Raw genomic sequence first — 17,802 nt, 5'->3', positions numbered from 1 at the left:
AAAATATATGTGACTTAAAATTAATTGAATGGATTATTTTTACGAACTTAAAATCACACTTTTGCCCTGTAAAGTATCACCCAAGGCCATTTGAGTGCTTTTATCGTCGCATAAATTGTAATACAGTGATTTTCCTGTCAGGCTCAGGCTCCTCGAGGGTCCTTCTCCGTGTTGACGTTACTAGCGCCAGCTGTCAGTGGAAGCTAGCTACAGTGCTAGCTTTCCTTCACTTATTTGAATGAATTTCTTTATTTTCCGCGTGGCACTGTGTTCATCGATAGAATCAGACTCGAACTAAGCTGGAATGAAAAGATATGCGGATATTTTAGTTGCACTTTCTCGCTTGGTTTCGTTGAGCTGAGCTCAGCAATGCGGTAGCTGTAGCTTGTTGTTAGCTTGTTGTTAGCTGCGGGCAGATCTGCTGAAGGTTTGTCATTGTTCACTGGAGAAAAGTTGGATCACAAGGGACTGTGGAGATCATGCAGTTGTATTGTGGAACTAATCGTTTTTGGCGAATATTTTTAGTTTTTAATCATGCTTTCAGTGCGTTATGAATGAATCAGTGACGCTGGATCAATAACTAAGTATTCAGGGTTAAAGTCATCCGAATGCATTTTGTCGTGAATTACTTTATCTGTTGTGGTGTATAAAGTATATTTACCAAGTACTTGGTATAAAAAGTGTTCATTGTCAAAGAGGCCATCGTTTATAAAAGTCAACAAACATGGATAAAAAGTCTTTTGACATCGTCTTGGACGAGATAAGAAAGGTAGAAAAAATCTCTGAAGATAAACTGTCCTGTGTAATGGTTTGAAGTCGTTTCATCTCCGGGGTTTGTTAATCCTCCATCCTGTGTTTCAGTGCGTCCTGACCGATCAGCGCATCAAAGCCATAGAGCAGGTGCATGGGTATTTCTCCAGTGAGCAGGTAAAGGCCCGAAGGACAACACTGTCATTTATTATTCATCCGTGTTTTAACACGAACATGCATGTCATGTAGTTGCTTAGAAAATGCTAACTGTGGATACATTTGAAGTTGTTTTCACATTAGTTATAACCTACAAAGGAAATCACTTTAGTTGATGACAATATACCCCTATACTTAAATACATCTTTACCACTACGTGTGATTGTAAATTGTAACACTGTCTTGCAAATTGCAGGTGATGGAGATACTGAAGTATTTTTCATGGGCAGAACCACAGATTAAAGCTGTGAAGGCCCTGCAACATGTAAGTGACTGGGTTACCAAAATGCAGGATTTTATTACAATACATGTTAAAAGTAGTACTAATTATGTTTTGCTAAGAATAAATGTGAGGTGGTTGAAATTGTGTGAGCTGATTTTTTTTCTCCTTTTTTGCTTTTAGAAAATGGTTGCAATCCCTACAACCAAAGTTGCAAATATCCTGAACTGCTTCACTTTCTCAAAGGACAGACTCATTGTACTGGAACTGATAGCTTTGTGAGTATTTTGAAAAAGAAAAAAAATGTATACACAGTCAAATTTGTGTCAGCCTGTTCGGTTCATTCAGTAGTAAATCCGACTAAATGTTGTATCTTTGTTCTTGTACAGGAACATTTCAGATGCCCAAAATTACCGGCCTGTTGAGGATCTGTTCCGCATTCACTTGTCAGAAAAGAAACGCGCTCGCAGGATATTGGAGCAGGTAGGTTAAATTCATTTCCATAATCTTTTTCTTTCTAGGTAGCTTTGTAAGGAAGCTCTGTTTATTTGTCTCATGTATGAGTCTTTGTATTGAAGTACCTTGTGGGTTTCTTTGATAGCCATGAAGTCCCGAAAAACAACAGTTATCTAGCAAATATGGCCCACTGAAATCAATGACTGACCTTAGACATCCATAATAATTATTGATGGAACATGATTTCTAAAATGATTTTACTTCTGTTTCATTAGGTGTATAAGGTCGGCTGCAAGGCTCCTGTAGCCATGATCTCCTCCTGTGGTATGATACCGGGGAACCCGTACCCGAAGGGCAGACCCAGTCTGGTCACTGGCACATTCCCTGTAAGTATGTGCAGGGCTGTATGCTGAAGACATCCTCGTCCTGAGTGATAGGGTTTTACATACCGTTTGCTTTCCACAAGCTCACCACTGCTACGTGACAGCAGATAAGAGACTGTCAGTTTTATTATGTCTTTGATATGTATGTAAGTATACAGTTCAACCTGTCCTACTCTCACGTCTCAGGTAGGGATGCAAATTATCGAGTAATTCATTAATCGATAGTTGATAGACCTTATCGATCGATGATCGATTAATTGATAAGCGGCGATTTTCCTGAGAACCTAAATTTAAGGGGAAAATTCCTTATGGACTTTACACTAGTATTTGTTAATTTATTTTAAGAGCACAGCACAATGAAAATGTTTAAGTAGCACGTTATTTGGGACAGAGAGCTCTGAGGTTGAAGTCCTATCATAATGAGATGAGATGAGGTGAGAGAGCTGCGTTTCCATTACAGATTTTCGCAAAATAAAAGCGATATTTCTGAAACTTCGAAAAAGTGCAATTGCCATTTGCGGGTGTTTCCATTGAAAGGTATTTTGCGAATGAGCCGTAATGCGTCTTGCGTTTCTATGGTGACGGCACAGCGATCTCAGCTGCCGACAGCTGTTGCTGTTATTGTTATTAACAAAGACGAAAACAGCGCTTGATTGCTGAAAGGCAAAGCCCGTGTGGCGCTGCAGCGGCCACAAATAAGGACGCACTCACACGGGACAGTTGTTCCGTACCGTGCTGAAGCCCCCCCCCCCCCCCCCCCCCCCCCCTCTGTCCCCCGCTGGCCCGCACTCACACCACCTCCAACCCAAGCTGCTCAAGCACGGCTGCCTCCGTTGATATAGAGGGATTATTTGTTTACCAACACAGCGGATGTGCGCTTTAACCTGACTGCAGAAAGAACGGAGCCTTTTAACACCAGCGGTGATGAGGCGCTGTCGCGCTGACAATATTGTGTCCACACACCCGTACTGGTTTATGTGACTTAAGGTGACATGTCGGCGCAGGAGGGAGTGGGAGCGTGGATGCGAGCCAGTCTCCTTCAACCATGCAGGGAAAAGGGGAATGATAGGAAAGGGTTTTCTAATTTATTGAGAAACAATGCCCAGGTCAGCAATGCATGACAATAAACATGTGGTTCATTTGTCCCCTCAAGTTACATAAACCAACACAAACCAACACAGCGTGGACACACGCGCTGTTCTCCGCGGCACCGCAACGAGCGCTTTTTTTTTCTTTTCTTTTTTTTTTTTTAAATTAAGCTCCGGTAGCGACCGGCTAAACTACGGTAGGATACTGTAAACCAGCGCGGATCCGGTGTGTTTATCAAAGCTTGTCCGCCGTGCTGAGGCACCGGGTCGGTTTGAGCTGCGTTCAGGCTGCATTACAACTCCTCAGGCAGCTCCGTGTCGGCGGCTTTTTGACTCGTTACTCACCGGTCGTCTGTGTGTTAGCGATGGTACAGCCTGAGTCCCGTATAGCTACAACAGGTAACAGTGTTGTCTCTTTTCACCTCCTCTCCCTCTCTCCCTTGTGTGCTGCAGTGCGCTGCACACGTTTACACAGAGATCTGCTACATTATGTCGGCTTTGCTTGTTTACATTTCACAGTAAAACTCCCATTGAAAAGGAACGATTAATTGCAAGTAATTTAATTTAATCGATTAAATTCTTATCGACAATTAATCGATAGTCGATTAATTGTTTGCATCCCTAGTCTCAGGATTAGTGAGCAGAACAAGCTGACCTTCTGCACTGCTAGGGAACTTGCAAGAGCACTCTTCATAAAATGTTGATATTTGACTTTGAAGCTGTATAGCATTGCTTTGTTGTAAGAGTCTGAATGTAAAAGAAAAAGACAACATTGTTTTATTTTTTCATAACTTGTGCAGCCTGGCCATTACAATGATATATTTTGTTTACAATCACAGGGAATCCCTCCAATAAAAAAAGAAGGAGAGAAGAAAGACGATAGCTCCAACAATAAGGAGGGAAATGGAATTGCTTCTCGGATTACTGGACCGTTCAAACCTGTAAGTGCTGGAAAGGAAATCAGTGACTGCGATGACATAACAGATGCCTCACATGACTCATTATGTGCATTATAAAGACCTAAATCTGTGTGTCAAACCTTGTAAAATAGGCCAGTGATACAGTAGGTCACAGTAAGAGTGGCAGAAGGACTTGAATAAAGGCTTTTATGAGAGGTTGTAAGCAGAACAATGGAAACACTCGCATAGATAAATATATGAGTAATGAGGAAGAGGACGACCTTAATGACCCTACATACCCGTATCTGCATATAAAACACCTGCCCTGTATATGTTTATGGAGGATGTTTTATTTCTTAATTTTCATTAAAATCTTCCATAAATATTCTCTGCACTTGGAAAATGGGAACATTTTAGATAACTATACACAACTCAGGTTTGACCTCTGTGTTATCACTGCGTTAGGTCATATTTGAAAAGTCGCACATAACAAGTGGTGAAAGTCAGAAATCTGAATTCTTTTCACATCCCATACATACAGAAAGTCAAGAGCGTATTTATGTGAATTTTTTTTTCCTAAATAAACCAGAAACTTGAGCCTTTTTAATTTGGATAGAGCTGGTTGATCAGTAAATGGAGTCTTTTATGTCTGTTGTTGTCACTTTGTTTTTAGTTTCCTTCAAGCTACAACCCACACCGGCCTGTGCCCTACCCCATACCACCGTGCCGACCTCATGCCACCATCGCACCAAGTAAGAAATAACCCTCCTCTACACACACACACCACTTCCTTTCCCCTGCTCTGTGCAGTAATACAAGACTGTAAGCAAAGCACCCTGTTAATAGTAGAAAATAAAAGATAGTGAGCTGTAGGATGACGGAGGATGGCGATGCTGCTTGTTTGGATCTAGGTTGTAGTTAGATATGTTTTATTACTTCCATCTGGGGCTGGGGTGAAGTTTGGTTGGTTGTGGATTCAGTTGTGTGTGTGATTCAACACTTTCTGTGTGTGTATTATCTGCATGAGTGTGTGGTGGACACTGTTAATATTTGCAACTGCTACTCAGGTGCATACAACAACGCAGGCCTTGTTTCTGTGGGAGGGGTTATAACAGCCAGCGTGCCCCCTCCCCCCTACAACTCCACCCACAAAGTAGCAGGTATGATTCGATGGAAGCGAGTGTGTGCGCGCGCGTGCGTGTGACAGCAAAATAGGTCACTCCCCGAAGCTTGCCGCCTAACTTCCTGGCATGCTGCTTACCTGCGCTTCTCCAGTTTTCCTGCCTTTTTATCAGGTGAAGGATGCGCTTCTCACTTCTGCTCACTGTTCACTGAGTGACCAGAAAAATACAGGCCCCCATTCATTTCAATGCATTCCACTACAACAGCTGTGTATTGGATGTTGATTTAATTTTGTGGTCATTTATTTATTTTTTTTTGGGGGGGGGTGTTTACGGACGTTTTTATTGGATTAGGCTGGATTATGTTCAAATTCAGTTTATTTTAATTTCTCATTCATAAAGCTCAGGTGGGATAACAGGAAAATTGTGTTGAAATACCATTCAGTATAACACAACCACAAATTATGAGAGTCAGTCAACACATAAATGTTTCCAATTGGAGTTTTAGCAAAAGCAAAAACTATATGTTTTCCCCCTCAAGGCTGTTGTATTGTTTTGCTCTACATCTCGCAGAGATTCCTCTTTTCTGGTCAGTCAGTGCAGTCAAATGCTTTGGTGATTTGTGAGGAACACAGGTCTGGGATTAATCTCAAACTAATGTCATCAATGTTTTTCTTTCTGGCATCATGCTGTGGGCTGACATTTAACATGCAACGCTTGGGATAACTTTTTTTTTTTTTTTTTTGAAGCCAGGGTTTTATCAGTTTTCACAATTGAAATAAATCTTTTAGGGCCTTTGGGGACACATCTGGTCATAAACGATGAAGATGACTGGTTTTATTAAATTGAAAATTTGCTCAGATGGTCACAGTCCACTGGAAGGTAATTTGAGGTTGCCTGGCCAAATAAATGATTTAAACTCTCCCCCAAAGGTAAAAAAGAAGAAATATTCCAATCTTGAAAATTGTTGGATTTTCCATGTAGGAAGCTGCACGCAGGGACGCTCTCTGTCTCTTCCTCTCTGCTCTGTTTCCTCTCTCATTTGTTTCTATATGAGTGGTTTGCTTCTTTTACAATAGTTTGTTGGGCTTTAACCTGGTCTGCCTTGTCCTGCAATGAGATGTGTTTTTCACAATAACACTACTGATCAGAAGGAAACAGATTTAATCATTTATTTGAGCCATTTTGCACTATTTGAATGTACAGAATGGATGTTTTCGTTACGCCAGATAATGGTCACGACTTCTTGGTTGTTTTGTTGTTGTTTTTCCAGACCTTTTACCATCTCTGATCTCGTTCTTCTTCCAGGTTACGCTAAACCAGGCAACCCCCAGCACACCACACCTGGAGTCAACAGCGGGCCCCTCCTCATCCCTCACGGGTCCACGCCCTCGACCCCTGTCCCGCCCCAGGCCTCTCCCGCTCAGCCGCCTCCCACGACTCCCATCACCCCCGTTTTCCCCGGCATGGTGCCCTCTCACAACCCCAACGCCCCCTCTCCCTCCCCTGCTCCGTCTCCATCTGTCATCAAGGCCGGGCCGCAGACCCCCGGCGGTCACGTCACACCTACGCCCTCATCTGTCATCAAAGCCCACACTCCCTCGGGCACCCCATGCGGAACGCCGGTCCCTGGCAGCGGCGGCTTCCCGTCTTCCCCCTTTCACGTCATTTCCCGACCAGGTACCCCCGCTAACTCCCGCAGCGGCCCGGACCTCCACTCTCAGACGAACTCCATGGGCTCGGCTCAGCAGAAGGTTTTTTCTCAGTCCACAGACGCCTTCCCTGGCATGCACCCACAAGCAGGTGGGTCGGTGATACGGAGCTACACCCCCTCCGGACCGCAGTCTCTCACCCCCAGATCATCCACTCCAGTGATTCCGAACTGTTCCACCCCAGGGCCCAGTCCCAAACCCTCTCCGGCTCACTCTGCTCACTCTGCTCACTCTGCTCACTCTGCTCACTCTGCTCACTCTGCTCACTCTGCTCAGGCTCAGGCTCAGGCTCAGGCTCAGGCTCAGGCTCAGGCTCAGGCTCAGGCTCAGGCTCAGGCTCAGGCCGCCATCGCCGCGGCCAGCGTCCTGAGCAGACACCCCGGGGGCGGCAGCAGCGGCAGTAACAGCCCCGTCCACTCCGCTTTCAAGGGCACCTCTCGTTCTTGCACGCCGTCTGTCAGCTCTCTGGTGGTTCAAGGGTCTGCGCAGGCGGCCCTGGCCCGTTCCCTGGGTCTGTCGCACCCCTCAGGTTCCCCTCAGGTGTCTCTCCCCAGTCCCGTCGCCATCACCGGCCTCCAAGCTCTGTCCTCCAGCCCCGGTCCTGCTCACTATCCCGGCCTGTCCCCTTTCTCCTCCCTTTCCTCCTCTCTCCCTCCATCCACAATTCCTACATCAATGTCTGGCATGCCGCCCACCAGCAACATGTCTAGCCACCCACCGACCTCCATCTACCCAGGCTTAACGACCAACGCCGCCCCCTGCGCGGCCTCCCCGTTCGGCCTCGGCCTCACCTCTGCCGCTTCTATATTCCCAGGCCTTCCGCCCGGCCCCAGCCCCGCTGGCTTCCCGCTAGGTGTGTCGGGGGGGCACGGTGCCGGGAGCCCTGTGTTGTCTTCATTCATGGGTCTGCCAGGTGCCACTCCATCCTCAGTGGCGTCGGTGGCGCCACTGCAGGCGGCGGCGGCGGCAGCGGCAGCAGCAGCAGCCGGGGTTCCATCATCGTCACCAGTGTTACCGGGCTTTGCATCCGCCTTCAGCTCCAATTTCCAACCTGGGTACGTCAGACTAGTTTGATTTCATATTGATTTCCTGCTTATTTTAGTTTCAGGTATGACCATGGCAACTGGCCACTCAGTGATGTAGCTGTTACCAGTGATGGGAATAACGGCATTGTAAAATAATGGCGCTACTTTTTCGGTAACGAGTAGTCAAAAAGGTTTCAGTTTAGTTTATTTCGCACCAATAAAGAATAACAAAAATGGGACATATTGACAAAAAACAATAGGTGCAAGCCGAGACAAGAGACCCAAAGGGCCTATACAAGGCCTCAGCTCAGGAAAAAAACAATACCAAAACAAACAAACAATATGTTACAATGCCGTTACCGTTACTAACGATAAAATGCAGCGTTACTTGACTCATAAGTCCTGTTACAAAATAATAACGAAAAAAACAAAAAACAACTCAGTATTCCTGCGTTAGTTCCAGATAAACGGGAGGTTGGTGGGCAAGTCCAAGTAATTTAACATATTTGAGCATTTTATTTATCTTAATCTTTATCTTAAGTAACGCAATAGTAACTTTTCCTGGTAATTAGTTACTTTTATACTGTAGTAATTAATTTACAAACTTGGTTACTTTTTTGGGAAAGTAACTAGTAACTACAACTAATTACTTGTTACAGAGGACTCCTTCTTTTGTTGTTAATAGTTAAAATAGACTCAGAGTTAGAAGTTGAAAACATTGTTGATATTTCAACAGAACCAATAAACCTCCCTTCAGAAGCTCTGTCCACCAAAGTAACGTACTGTATGTGCAAATCCAAAACAACAGTGTTGTGTTTGTCTGTTTCTCAGCCACCTATACAATACTATTATGTTGAGGAGTAAATGTCTAACTGCATCAATTGGTAGATTAATTGATTTTGTTAGAAAGTGTTGCTGGCACAACCTTTGACAAAAAGTGTGTTTGATTACAATCGCTGACTGCACCTTCATTTATTTCCACTTGCGGGTGATATTGTGGAAAAACGGACGTCATAAATTGTTATAAGTTTCCATCTCAGGTTGTGTTTGTTAAGTGGAAACACTCACTGTATACAAAGTGCATGTGCAAAGTTCACTCACACCGCTGGTGGCGATTAGACTTTGGTTTATGTTGTCTTGAAGAGTCCTCTGCCTGCTCTTTGGCAGGATTACTGTCAGTCATACATTAATCATGTTATCTTGGTAATGAACATGTGATAGGGGAAATAGGCTGCACCTACTCTTTGTTAAGAGACGGGTGGGAACTAATAAATGAGCCGGCCATTAGTATACTTTACAATAAGACACTCCCTGTGCATAAACGTTAAAGTATTGGTATATCACAAACACATACACACTGATATAAGATAATCATTTGGACAGTAATTGAGATGTATCATATGTTAATTGGTGAGATTTACAGATGCTGGTATGCTATGCTAAGTATTTATTTATGCAAGAGATCCAACAATAGTGTTGTTTTGTTTAGTGTTTTATGGTGTGTGTGACAATAATGATGTGTAAATATTCCAGGTTGAGCAGCGGACTCCAGCCTCCAGGAAGCAGCGGGTTCCCAGGTCTGCTGTCTTTCCCTGGGGTACCGGGCTTCTCCCCCTCTGCCTCCCCTGCTGCCCTCAGTGGCCTCCACAATCCAACCATGCAGTCTGCCCTTCTGCAGGTACACACACACACACAGAAAGTGCAAGTATTTGAATATGGGTTTGATAAGGCCACACTGCTGTATATATATTCACTACCTTTCTTTGTCTTGCTCCAGGCTCATTCCACATCTGCTCTGGAAAGTTTCCCGCAGCCCAACAGCTTCACCAACTACCCCCCCGGCCCAGGAAACACCTTCCCCCTCCAGCCGGGCCTGCACCCTCAGCTGGGCTGGCAGTGAAATCGGCGCTGGTGAAACATTATTGAAACATTGATTAGACTTCCATGTTGACCCCTGTCCTCACAGCCTAACCTGTTTTATGTTTTGGCCTTGAACCCTGCAGATGGACAACAAATAAATGTTTCCATACTGTGTATGTTACATCCAGAATGACTCATTATCTTGAGGAACACTACTGTGGAAAGCAGTTGAGATAGCGTATAGGGGAGAAGGCATATTTCCTATATAATTATAATTGATAGTGAACGGTTGTAAATATCAGTTGTTTTAGGTTTTACAAATAGACTGTGACTTGTTTTAATGTTAGCTGGAATTTCCTGTTTTTAATGAAGATTATCAACATTTATTAGTGAATAATGAATTATAGAAGAATTGAAAAATGTACATGATATCATGTAACGACCTGACATTATCCTCATGTAGTATCTCATGTCCGATCTCAGTAGGATGAACTATGATACTGACAGAGTGTCCTGAATTGATGAATATTGTATTAGGACATGAACTTTTTTTTTTCTTTGGTTGACCTATGGTTTCCTGAGTCGCATTTTAAAGTGAACAAACCATGAATATTTGAAATCCTTGTTTTGTGTCTGGGGGAGTGGTATACAAAAGTTACATTTGGCAGCTCAGCTCACGTTTGTGTTATTTTTACTGGACACACACACACACTTGTGGCTGTCAGCAGTTTACTGTGATTCACATTTTGTATGTTTACAAAACCTCATTCTGACAGATAGGACTGTGCTGGTATGACTATTACAGCACATGCCCACACACACACACTGTATGCAAATATTTCTGAGGACATTTTCAAGCATTTGTCGACTAACGTGGGCTTCAGATGCCTGACTGTATTCTGCAGCAATGCTCTGCAACATATTGGAAACTGTAAATTTTCCACATGTACTTTTCACCTCAGTTAAGACTCTGACTGAGAGAGTTTATTGTTTGAGGGTAAATGACATTTTGTTTGTTACACTGTGTTGTTCTTATTTGTTTTGCTTTTTTTTTGTATTGCACCTGTTTTCTTATTTTGTCAGTAAACTGCTGCTTGCTGGAACCGATGCCGTCTCTCTCTATACAGTGTCATAATCGTCTTGTGGGCCCTTGAGGAATATTACTCAAAGTGGAAACAGTAATGAAAACAAATAATAGAAAAAAGCTTTAATGTAACTTACTCATTATAACAAAAAACAGACCAGGCTGCAAATAGTGCCAAGAACAAAAGAAACAGGTCAAGAATTGCTATTTTGAGTGTAAGGTATTACATTTCATGTGTAATTGATGACAAATATGTTAGACTGACTGCAATGAAAAGTAAAAGTCTTGACTGTGGTTTCATCTATGTGGAAGAGGCTACAAGAGCATCACATGGCTGCTGAACCAGACACCTGCAGCAGTGGTTAGGACGTAAAAGACCCGTAGCCTATTATCCTCGACATTGCATAAAATCAAATCAGGTTAACATGATTTGAAACTACTTCACATTTTAGTGGCACTGAGAAGGGATTTAGTTTTGTTTGTTGTATGCATGATGTTAATTTATTTAATATTTATTTTCACTTTATCATGTCCTGTGTAAAACAACCTCCTTTCAGAGTTTCCATAATATTGCTCAACGCCCTTGTGAGGCAATCAGTCATGAGACCATTAGTCATGAGCCATGGGATCTTACCGTAATCACTTTTCACATTTTCTATTACAAATACTTACATTTTTAATGAAGAATCATTTTTATCAGATTCATAAATTCTGTTTGATTATGAGAACATTGTATTATACCCATGAAAAGAAATCTTAAAATATGATTTATGTGATGTCAGGGTACAGCTGATCTGACTTCATACAACCCTTTTTAAGAATTTATTTATTTCTTTAGCAGCAATTGGACAATTCAAAGAGCACAAATGTGATTTTATTTACATAATTACCTTAACATTATGTTAATTATTAATTCATAAATGAATCAGTTAATTAAACCCACCACATTGCTTTTTATTCTAAAGAACACTATAATATTGAAAATGTGAAAACTTAGGTGTAGAGGTTGTTTTGTTCAGTTTTGGTTAATAAATTATTGTCTCTTTGAGGCCAATGATTTAAAAGATACTGAATTTCCTTTCCCAGTTCTTCCTTTTCTTTATTCATTTTATTTCCCTCCATTTCCCCCATGCTCTTATAAATTGTAATATAAAACACAAATAAATGAAACATAATCCATTTCCAGCTGTGTCAAACATTGTCAGAACAGAAGTCGGGCCTTTAAATAGTTCCTCATTCTAGTAGGAAGTAAAAGTAAAACACTGGATATTGTATTTCTTTCGTTGTTATACAAGTTATTTTGTAAAGTTTGATTGGGTTGGAACTGGAAGGGTTTATTTACTCATAATATGTGATATCTAATATTATGACATTTCATAATGTCATACAGTATCTATACTGTGTAAATATCTTAGGTCACTTCCTTCATTTATTAGCAGCTGAATTATAATTTTTCCAAATTTTCTATGACAGATTTTTACAAACTCTGAGATTATCTGCAACCATGTTGGCATCATAATGACACTTAGTTGATGATCAACCCGGGCTAGGAGCCACACCTGTGACCCCTGAATCACATGATGTTGCAGCGTTGTGTTGCCTCTTTAAAAGGCTGGACGACTCCCTCCTGAGTAGGTGAACATTTACCAACTCACTCAACACACTTCCCTTCTCAGTTTTGCGCAGTAGTACATGGAAATGGACCAAATGGAAAGCCAGAAGAGAAGAGGAGTGAGCAAAGATGAGTTAATATGTGAGTTAAATCTTGTTTTCTTTTCTTTTTTCTCATGAACTTTGATGTTAGAGAACTGGCAGTGTGTTAAAAAGTGAAATATTTCTGACACCAGGCCTTTAAAGTTTTAGATCAACATGTGAGTTCTTTACTGCTCCTCGAACAATCAGCTCCATGTCCTTTGCTGTTAAGCTCTGTGTATATTTACTTAAACCATCTCTGTGAGCTGGAGTGTGTATTATCTATGTAGAGCTCACCTGGTGAACCAGGAGCTATAAAGGCTGTGGCAAAGTGTAACTCCATCGTCATGGAGACAGAAATCACATGTCACCAAGATAAGGAGTCCCAAAAGCATGTGACTCAGTGTTTGTGTGTCTCTCTTTATTTGTGGGATGTGAGGAGGAAGAAGAGACGTGTTATGTTACACGGATGGTTTTGAATTGTGTTTTAAATGTTCCTTAATTTGGTTGTCGATAAGAGCTCTTTATCATATCAGAGCTTTTTAGTTAGCATAATAGTTTTCCAGGTCTTGGTTATGACAGACCTGTTGGACAGGATCCTGTAACACTGATAGCTGTGTACACAACATTTGCATTCATGCACTGTTTATCATCTCTTTGTTGGTGTGTGCACAGATTGTGAAGATGAAAGATAAAATGTTTACAATCCCTGGAATTTCTTTCTTCTTCTTTTTACCCATTGAAAATAAACACACAAATATCACAAAGATTATCACAGTGTAAATTATGATTGTTTTACAACAGGTTTCATAAACTCATGTCAAACATACACATAAACCTCCCAAATAACTGTCACTGATCATGTGACCCAATGGAAAGTTTTGCATTGTGCAAAACAAAAAAAAGCTCCCTGAGAGTGAAGTGTAACTGTGTGTTTGGAAACATCATCAACAGGAAACAAACCTGTGGTTTGACCTATAGATGAGAAAATCTGCAGTTTGTAAAAACCAGGACGAAGGAAATGCCAACCACAGCTGTACACAGGAAATGAAGTGGGGTGTGTGAAAATGTCATTATTATCTGACAAATGTATTATTACTGCTGGGTGCTCAGGTATCAGTCATTAAGTCGGTGCCTGTGTGCAGCGATAAAGACTGAACTGCAGCTTTCTGAGCCGGACATCATACAACAAACAGAGCCTTCCCTCTCTTTATAACTTTCTCTTATTACCAGTGTGTTGCTCCAGGGATTGAATACTGGATGAGTAAACATCTCACTGTTTGCAATGGGAGTGAAAGAGAACTGTAGTACAATCCATCCGTTAATCCAACAATAATTAACTGATAAACGAGTTATAAGTAATGATCTCTTATGAGGCCAAAATTAATCACTGTCACTAATCACAAAACCTTCATTTTAAATGGGCGTGTATGCTCTGCTTTGTATCCCAGCAGTATTGTACATCTGTTCAGTGGAGTGTATGGTTTCACCTCGTCTCCGCATCCAATGGGATCAAACCGGTTTCTGATCATTGACCCGGTGAATACTCAAATACATCTCTCTCTCTCTCTCTTTCTCTCTCTCTCCAGCTGACAGGACAGGGTCTTTGGGCTGCGTCGGCTGGGTCATAGTCATCCTCTCTGGTATGCTCACAGTTCTCCTCAGCCCCTTTACCGTCTGGTTTTGCCTGAAGGTGAGTGAACTCACTAATTAGTCGAAGGGCAGAAATCGTTGTTCACTATTCATGAAACATGAACGTGAACTGAGCTTCCGTTGTGTTGTGTTCTTTCCTGTCCATACTGTAGATTGTTCAAGAGTACGAGCGTGCTGTCATCTTCAGGCTGGGCCGCATCACAGACAAGAAGGCAAAAGGACCAGGTAAAAAAAACAACTAACAATTCTTTACTTTTTCACCAGCTGTTCGGATGATAATAGTTGTTTATAACAAAAAGTAATATCACACTGTTAAGTAATAGTTATTCTTACTGACGATTTGTTCCCTGTTTTGTTTTCCACAGGAATCTTCTTCGTTTTGCCATGCACTGATTCCTTTGTGAAAGTGGATATGCGAACAATTTCATTTGACATCCCACCACAAGAGGTAGATCTTATGCAAACAAACAGCACAAAACCACACAGAGGAATTCAAAAAAAAAAAAGAAGAAGAAGCTCAAACTGTACGTCTCTCCTAGATCCTGACCAAGGACTCAGTTACAGTCTCTGTGGACGGAGTGGTGTACTTCCGGGTCAGTGACCCCATCGCCTCCGTGGCTAATGTGTCAAACGCTGACTTCGCCACCCGTCTGCTGGCACAAACCACCCTCAGAAATGTTCTGGGCACCAAGAACCTGGCTGAGGTCTTGTCTGACCGTGAGGGCATCGCTCACAGCATGCAGGTACAGAACCCAAAGCCCATTTAAAGCTGGAAAGCCTCGGAAACTAGAAGCAGAGAGCAGCTGTTAAGATCAATGTTGGGCAACTTGGTAAAGGCTATTTGTTGTTTCAAAAGAATTTCCCTTTAGATAATTAGCATTTACTGCAGAATCTGACTCTGACTCTGGAGGAAAATATATATTTTTTTAAAATATGGACAGAGATTTTCTTTGGTTTAGGAGTGAAATTCCTATTCCCATTCCTACTGTTTCACTATTTCCTACCAAATACACAAAGAAGCTTGTATTATTACACACTACACTTTAAAACATAGTGTAAGCTTGTTCTCTTTTTTCCAGTCTAACCTGGATGAGGCCACAGACGACTGGGGCATCAAGGTGGAGCGTGTGGAGATTAAAGATGTGAAGCTGCCAGTGCAGCTGCAGAGAGCTATGGCTGCAGAGGCAGAGGCTGCGCGAGAGGCCAGAGCCAAGGTCAGGACTTGTGACCTGACATAACATGACACAGTAACATGCATGTGCGTAGATGTGCCGGCCTAATCTCTCTGTCTTGCTCTGCACACAGGTGATCGCAGCAGAAGGTGAGATGAACGCATCTCGTGCCCTCAAGGAGGCGTCGCTCGTGATCGCAGAGTCTCCATCGGCCCTGCAGCTTCGCTACCTGCAGACCCTCAACACCATCGCAGCAGAGAAGAACTCCACCATCATCTTCCCTCTGCCCATGGACGTCATATCTCACTTTATGCGGAAGTGATGCCTCCGTGACGTCTCAATTTGCTGGTCCTATGAAATCGCTGTTAAATGAAACGTAAGCGTGAGTTGGAGTACATTTCTGCAGTTGGCTATGTATAAAATGACAGGACACAAGATAATAAGATGGTGTTGAATGCCTAATATGTTTTTCAAATGTGCTTTCCTGTGACCAGGCCTGAGCTGCCAACCAATGGGATTTGGAGGAAATATACAATAATCAGCATAGTTTACACATGTTTCACAAGTTATGTCATGAAACTGGTATCATATGTCATGAAAATGATATAATAAATATTATATTGTATGGTGTAATTTTGATCACCTTTAATACATTAAAATGTCTGATGGTTTTGTAAAAGAATGAAAATGTATAAGTACAAGTATAAAAGTATAATATATATATACATATATATAAAGTAAAAGTTATTGACTAGAGGTTGAATGTTGAAGCAAAAGAAAAAAGAGAAAGATGGATGGATGAATAAAGGATATCTGAAAATATACTTTGAGTCTTGAATTGACCATGTTGCACTTAATTTGTGTCCTGAACACATGTTGGTATCGACACCTGAACATGAGAAGGATCGATCTTAATGAACCATGAACACTCATGACTTTTCTTTAACATTTTTAATACTGTGTTCTCCCCCGAAAAGTACAAATAAAATCGTCAACATACTGCGTATACATTACATGTTGAAGTATCTCATTCCTTGTCCTCTAGGCCTCCTATCATACGCTACAGTTACATTTTGACCATCACAAATGCAGAGAGGTAAAAGAAGAGAAAGAGAGAGCGAGAAACAGCAAAGACAGGAAAAAACATGCTTCTATCACTTCGTTGGTTGCACTAAGACACAGCTCATGTCGTAAATATATTTACATTCAAACATACAATCAGTGCCTGAACAAATTCAGTAAACTTTGTCTCCACAAGGGGGTAACTGTATAGCTTACCTCCACAAATCCAAATCCTATAGTGCTGAAAGTTGACAAGCCATGAAAACATTTGCTACAACAGCATTTCAATATCAACATGGACGTTTGAATGTCTAATGAATTACCCATTTTTCTTGAGGGGAGGCTCAACCAAGTGCTACATATTCAATGGCTGCTACATAGTGGTCAACACAAGAGGCCCTTCTTCTATATTGAACAAAACCACACCAATGACTCGTATAAAATGCAGTCATTACAATTCTGACATTCAGCGCATAGTGAGACACAGATGTCCACAGGACACATCGAGGGGTCATAACAATACCAGATCGTCGTTTTTGAAATCAAAGGTGAGATATTCATTTAAGATGAAATCTGTAACTTTATGCTGTCATTTGTAAACATTCATTTTGTTGCATCCTTGTAGACTGTATTTCTTTTGCCTTTATGAGGACCCTGAAGAATCATTCAATGACGTATACGTGAACTGCAATCCTAAACATGTGAAAACACAGTGACTTTCTGACTGGTGTACATATATATATATATATATATATATATATATATATATATATATATATATACATATATGTATGTATATATATATATATATACATATATATATATATACATTTTTTTTTTTTACAATTGCTTGTGAAGACATTCTCAAAATCGACAGCATCGGTATAAAATTGTCGAGAACTGAGATACATTTCTCAAATCCTTTGCTGTTCTTGACATTCTTTTGTTTTAAGAGCGTTTAACCCTGTGTGTGTTTCGTACAAAAAATTGAGGATCCATGAAAAGAATCTTTTTTTTTTTTTTCACGTTTTTCATGACCATCGAAAAAGTGCTGGTATAGCAATTACAGCTCTAGTTAAAAGTCTGTTATTGAAAAACTCGCAACCCAGAAATATCATCCTTTACACCAGGGACGCTGCAAGGAGGCCTCAATGCTGCCCCCCCACCACACATCCACCACCCCTCCCCCTCCCAATATCAATTAGTTGCCACCCCCTAACCCTCATCCCTTCTCTCAGGGCATGTTTATTTACAGCAGCTCATTTTAAGACTGAACAGCTTTAGCTTAGTGTGAATAAATCACCGAATAATGCTGTTGTGTTTAACGCTGTTGTTTTCAGTGTTGACTTATTCAAAGCCAGGTGAAAGTTTCGGGCCCTGAGGGTAAGTTAATCAGTTGTGTACAGTAC

The 17,802-nt window shown here is 41.6% G+C and overlaps 2 protein-coding genes across 3 annotated transcripts; both read left to right on the top strand.

Annotated features, from left to right (window-relative positions):
* The first annotated feature begins 156 nt into the window (after positions 1 to 156).
* proser1 (proline and serine rich 1) lies at positions 157 to 10,851 on the top strand. Of its 2 annotated transcripts, XM_085798156.1 has the most exons (12): positions 159 to 769; positions 862 to 927; positions 1,163 to 1,231; positions 1,370 to 1,464; positions 1,576 to 1,669; positions 1,918 to 2,028; positions 3,953 to 4,054; positions 4,686 to 4,764; positions 5,080 to 5,172; positions 6,442 to 7,900; positions 9,404 to 9,548; positions 9,648 to 10,851. In XM_085798156.1, exons 1-12 carry the CDS (start codon positions 725 to 727, stop codon positions 9,768 to 9,770), a joined length of 2,481 nt encoding a protein of 826 aa, XP_085654282.1. In that variant the 5' UTR covers positions 159 to 724; the 3' UTR covers positions 9,771 to 10,851. The 2 variants fall into 2 exon arrangements, with proteins under 2 accessions (XP_085654283.1, XP_085654282.1); XM_085798157.1 differs by lacking the exon at positions 5,080 to 5,172 and having other exon boundaries at positions 157 to 769.
* Positions 10,852 to 12,447: 1,596 nt separating this feature from the next.
* stoml3b (stomatin (EPB72)-like 3b) lies at positions 12,448 to 15,859 on the top strand. The gene is made up of 7 exons (XM_085798155.1): positions 12,448 to 12,567; positions 14,096 to 14,199; positions 14,312 to 14,384; positions 14,525 to 14,607; positions 14,699 to 14,902; positions 15,239 to 15,373; positions 15,465 to 15,859. Exons 1-7 carry the CDS (start codon positions 12,507 to 12,509, stop codon positions 15,651 to 15,653), a joined length of 849 nt encoding a protein of 282 aa, XP_085654281.1. The 5' UTR covers positions 12,448 to 12,506; the 3' UTR covers positions 15,654 to 15,859.
* The last annotated feature ends 1,943 nt before the right edge of the window (positions 15,860 to 17,802 follow it).

The sequence above is a fragment of the Trachurus japonicus genome, chromosome 14 (assembly GCF_045865225.1).
Source record: "Trachurus japonicus isolate A0001 chromosome 14, Traja_1.0".
NCBI lineage: Eukaryota > Metazoa > Chordata > Actinopteri > Carangiformes > Carangidae > Trachurus > Trachurus japonicus.
This window is presented reverse-complemented; position numbering and strand designations above follow the sequence as displayed.

Excerpts from the sequence above, each read along its gene's own strand:
- stoml3b (XM_085798155.1), top strand. The coding sequence starts at position 12,507 with ATGGAAATGGACCAAATGGAAAGCCAGAAGAGAAGAGGAGTGAGCAAA. Across the intron at positions 14,200-14,311 it reads CCGTCTGGTTTTGCCTGAAG|ATTGTTCAAGAGTACGAGCG; the intron begins GTGAGTGAACTC and ends TCCATACTGTAG. Across the intron at positions 15,374-15,464 it reads CGCGAGAGGCCAGAGCCAAG|GTGATCGCAGCAGAAGGTGA; the intron begins GTCAGGACTTGT and ends CTCTGCACACAG.
- proser1 (XM_085798156.1), top strand. The coding sequence starts at position 725 with ATGGATAAAAAGTCTTTTGACATCGTCTTGGACGAGATAAGAAAG. Across the intron at positions 1,670-1,917 it reads CTCGCAGGATATTGGAGCAG|GTGTATAAGGTCGGCTGCAA; the intron begins GTAGGTTAAATT and ends CTGTTTCATTAG. Across the intron at positions 4,765-5,079 it reads TCATGCCACCATCGCACCAA|GTGCATACAACAACGCAGGC; the intron begins GTAAGAAATAAC and ends ACTGCTACTCAG.